The sequence below is a fragment of the Ananas comosus genome, unplaced genomic scaffold (genome assembly GCF_001540865.1).
Source record: "Ananas comosus cultivar F153 unplaced genomic scaffold, ASM154086v1, whole genome shotgun sequence".
NCBI classification, from domain to species: domain Eukaryota; kingdom Viridiplantae; phylum Streptophyta; class Magnoliopsida; order Poales; family Bromeliaceae; genus Ananas; species Ananas comosus.
In genome coordinates this window covers 26,955-31,018 of record NW_017890879.1, presented here as the reverse complement: position 1 = coordinate 31,018, position 4,064 = coordinate 26,955, and the positions used below count along the sequence as shown (strand labels likewise).

Below are 4,064 nucleotides of genomic sequence, written 5' to 3'. Positions count from 1 at the left end.
GGTTTTTGAAGTTTTCCCTAAACTTAATTATAAACAAGAAGAGGCCTTCATGGGCAACTAGCCTTATAATTGTTAATTGTAGAATAATTTACAATCACTGTTAATACAATTCCCTCTACTTAGTGACTGGCAGTAAGATTCATTTGCTTTCCAACTCTTTATTGATTTCATACTCCTCTTAAAGGGCTATTCCACATCTTGCTTTACAAATATGCATTGAGGTCATGTAGGAGTTTAGTATGACTAGTTATGATGAATCTTCCACCTCAAAATTTTGTTAAACTGAATCTCAAACAAGTTATTGTTTTTTATTCTTCCAGACTACAATACTGTTAATGGTGTTTCTTTTTTTTTAACTGAGGATTCTAACAAATGTTTGTTTAGTGCACTACAGAGTTATTTTGGTTGAGACAATTACACATTTTTTACGAAAATTGCCTTGAATCATAAGAGCGTTAAAAAATAATCATTTTTGCTAGTGGTGCATTTGAAGAGACATGGTAATTTGAAAAGATTGTTTATTTTAGGCTCAATTCGGAGAAAGTGCCTATGGCGGAGGCTGTGGTAAGCTTATTACTCCACAATATTGGTGCTGCCTTAGCTAGTGAATCAACTAAAGCAGCAACATCACTGTTACTAACACGGATATCAACAATGAAAGAACTCATGAAGGATATAAGTGAGATTAAGGATGAGCTTGAGAGCATGCTATCCTTCCTACGGATCGTAGAAAGGTTAAAAGAGAAGGACGAGAGCACAAAAACCTTCATAAAACAAACAAGAGACTTGGCTTTCGACATTGAGGATATTATAGATGAGTTCACGTACAAGCTGGGTGAGGAGCAAGGAGGGGTTCTGCCCAGAGCAATCAAGAGGTGCAGAAATATAAAAACATGGGATGACCTTAGCAGCAAACTTAAAGAGATCAAAATTAAGCTCCAAAACATTATGGAGAGAAGGACACGATATGATACAAGAGGAATGGAAAGTGAAGCAAAACCTCGAATAGCTGTTGGCGGTAGCAAGAGCCGTGCAGAATTAGCACATTTTGTCGAGGAGGATGATATCGTGGGTATTGACAAGTACAGGGACTTGTTGCTCAAATGGTTGAAAGATGAGGATGAGCAGCAACGACAGCCTATGATAATCTCAGTGTTGGGGATGGGTGGTTTAGGGAAGACAACTCTCGTAACTCACGTGTATAAAATCATCAAAGCTACCTTTGATGCTTGTGCCTGGGTTGCTGTATCTCAAAGTTATGAGACTGATGATTTGCTTAGACGGATTTTAAAAGAGTTTTATAGGGAAGATCGTGAGAAAAGACAAGCACCTAACAACATTGATACCATGGATTGCAGAAGCTTGGTTGAGACTATCCGCACTTGCTTGCAGGATAAAAAGTATGTACTCATTTTGGATGATGTTTGGAGTATTGATGTAATGGACAACATAAAAGATGCACTTCTGAATAGTAATTGCAAGAGTAGAATAGTTCTCACAACAAGGATTCGCGATGCAGCTCTATTAGCAAACGAGAACCATATGTTTGAGCTAAAGACACTGGAGGCAGATCATTCGTGGGATCTATTTTGTAAAAACGCTTTTTGGAAAAGTGCAAACAAGATTTGCCCACCGCATTTAGAACAATGTGCTAAAAAAATCGTCGAGAAGTGCGGTGGGTTGCCCCTTGCTATTGTATCTATAGGCCGTCTCTTATCATTTCGAGAACAAACCGGTTCTGAATGGGAGAAGGTTTACAAAGATCTTGAGTGGTATCTAACTAACAACGAATCGAAGCTCCATGAAAAAGTACATGACGTTTTGAAACTTAGTTTGGACAGCCTTCCCAATTACCTTCGAAATTGCTTCTTATATTGTTCTAGCTTTCCGGAAGACTATACAATTGAAAGTGGCAGGCTCATAAGGCTTTGGGTGGCCGAAGGGTTCATTGAAGAAAGAGGAATAACGATGGAGGAAGTGGCCGAGGACTACCTTAACGAACTTGTTCATCGCTGCCTACTACAAGTGGCTGAGTGGAACGAAATTGGTAGAGTTAATGCATATCGAATGCATGACATCATTCGAGTCCTCGCTCTTTCAGAGTCAAAGGAGTTAAGCTTTTGCATGGTTTACGAGCATTCAAGGACAATATTGCAGGGATACAAAGCACACCGCTTGTCAATCCTAAGCAATATACCTAATTATCATACTGAAGACAAATCTCATTTGCGTTCAGTACTTGTTTTCAACAATTCCATGAGCTATGATTTACTGAAGTCGGTCTTAAGATCATCAAAATTTTTACGTGTCTTGGAACTACAAAGAGTGCTAATCGAGAAACTACCGAGTGAGATCTGTAACCTATTCAACCTGCATTATCTTGGTTTGAGAGCTACAAAAATTAAGGAGCTTCCAAGATCAATCGGGAAGCTACGAAATCTGCAAATATTAGATACATATTACAGTGAAATAGAAAAGCTGCCAAAAGGAATAAGAGAGCTTCAAAAGTTGAGACATCTATTTTTGCCCCGCAATTCGGGTAAGAACATCAATGCACCGGTGGGAATACGGCGCTTGAAGGGCTTACAGAGTTTGTTAAATATTACTGCAACTAGGAAGATTGTGCGGAATGTAGAAGCTTTGACAGAGTTGCGGACATTTTGGATAAGGGGCGTAAGAAACCATCACTGTGCAGACTTGTGGAATAGTATCACAAAGATGAACCATCTTAGCAATTTATCTGTCGAGAGTGAAGATGGGCAAGAATTACAGCAGTTGGGCACCCTGCGCCTTCCTCTACCAATTCAAGAATTAGATCTGGGGGGTAAATTAGACAAAAACTCACTCCCTGAGCTTGCCACGTCCTTTGGGTCTCTAACAAACCTAACCATATTAAGACTTTCATATGCAAAATTGGATGAAGACACTTTTCCTTACTTGCAAGAACTGCCGTCATTGATGTTTCTTGAACTTTATGAGGCATATGACGGCATGAAGTTGCACTTCCAAGCAACATCATTCCCGAAGCTAAAGACATTGGTAATAGCATTTACCCCGAAGCTCAGTCGGGTGGAAATAGAAAGAGGAGCAATGGCAAGACTGAAAAAGCTTCAGATACACGATTGCCCCGAGCTAAAGGAGCTGCCCCACGGTATCGTGTACCTTACCACCCTTCAGGATTTATGCATTGGCCATGCGGCAAAGGAACTTGTTGAGCTGCTTCGAGGAGGAGGAGAAGGCGACCACAGCAATGACTGGCGCACGAGGGTTCGCCACATCCCGAATTTTACTATTGGTTTCATACGAGACCGCAAGTATGTCGAAGACAGGATTCAATGATTCCACATCATGCAGGTGAGTTTGGGCGCTTTTTGCAGAGCACCGGCCGAGCTTGATGCTTTCATATTTTCCGCCCCAGATTGATCTTCTAAATAATCCGTGCTTGAGGAAAGTTGAAAATGATGGTCGATATATGCAGATAGTTATCTTATATGTGTTTTTTTATTTTATTTATTTTATTTTCAATGTATGTGTGTGTAAAAGTGGATGCATCAAATTAGTTGGTGCACGCCTTCAGCTGCTCTTATTATGTATTTGGAGAATGCTTTGTACCCTTAAAAACTTTATTTATTTATGTATTTGGAGAATGCTTTGTACCCTTAAAACTTTATTTATTGGCTAAAATAAAAAAACCTTCCCTTATAAATATCCATGTTTTTTACTTTCTAAGATGACTAAATTTTCTTTACTTGTTAAGAAAAAAAATAAATTTTTTTTATGCAGTTCTAACAATTTTACGGTTTGTTTGGTTTGAAGTCGGAATCGGTATAGAAATCGGAATGAGAATAAGCTAGAAACGGAATTGAAATGATTCATTATCTCATTCCGTTTGGTTCGCCACCTGTAACGGAATGGTAATGAACCATTTTTATTATCGGTGTTTGGTTCAAAAAGATATTAGAAATATAATCAAATTAATATGCCAATTTTATTTTTATAATGTATTAATTTAAATTCAAATTAAAAATTAAATATTAAAAATTTACGTCAAAATTTTAAAATGA

At 38.3% G+C, this 4,064-nt stretch overlaps 1 protein-coding gene across 1 annotated transcript; it reads left to right on the top strand.

Annotated features, from left to right (window-relative positions):
- Positions 1-547: 547 nt before the first annotated feature.
- LOC109704368 (disease resistance protein RPM1-like) lies at positions 548-3,647 on the top strand. Its single transcript, XM_020225119.1, has one exon. The coding sequence runs from the start codon at positions 550-552 to the stop codon at positions 3,337-3,339; it is 2,790 nt and encodes a 929-aa protein (XP_020080708.1). The 5' UTR covers positions 548-549; the 3' UTR covers positions 3,340-3,647.
- Positions 3,648-4,064: the final 417 nt, after the last annotated feature.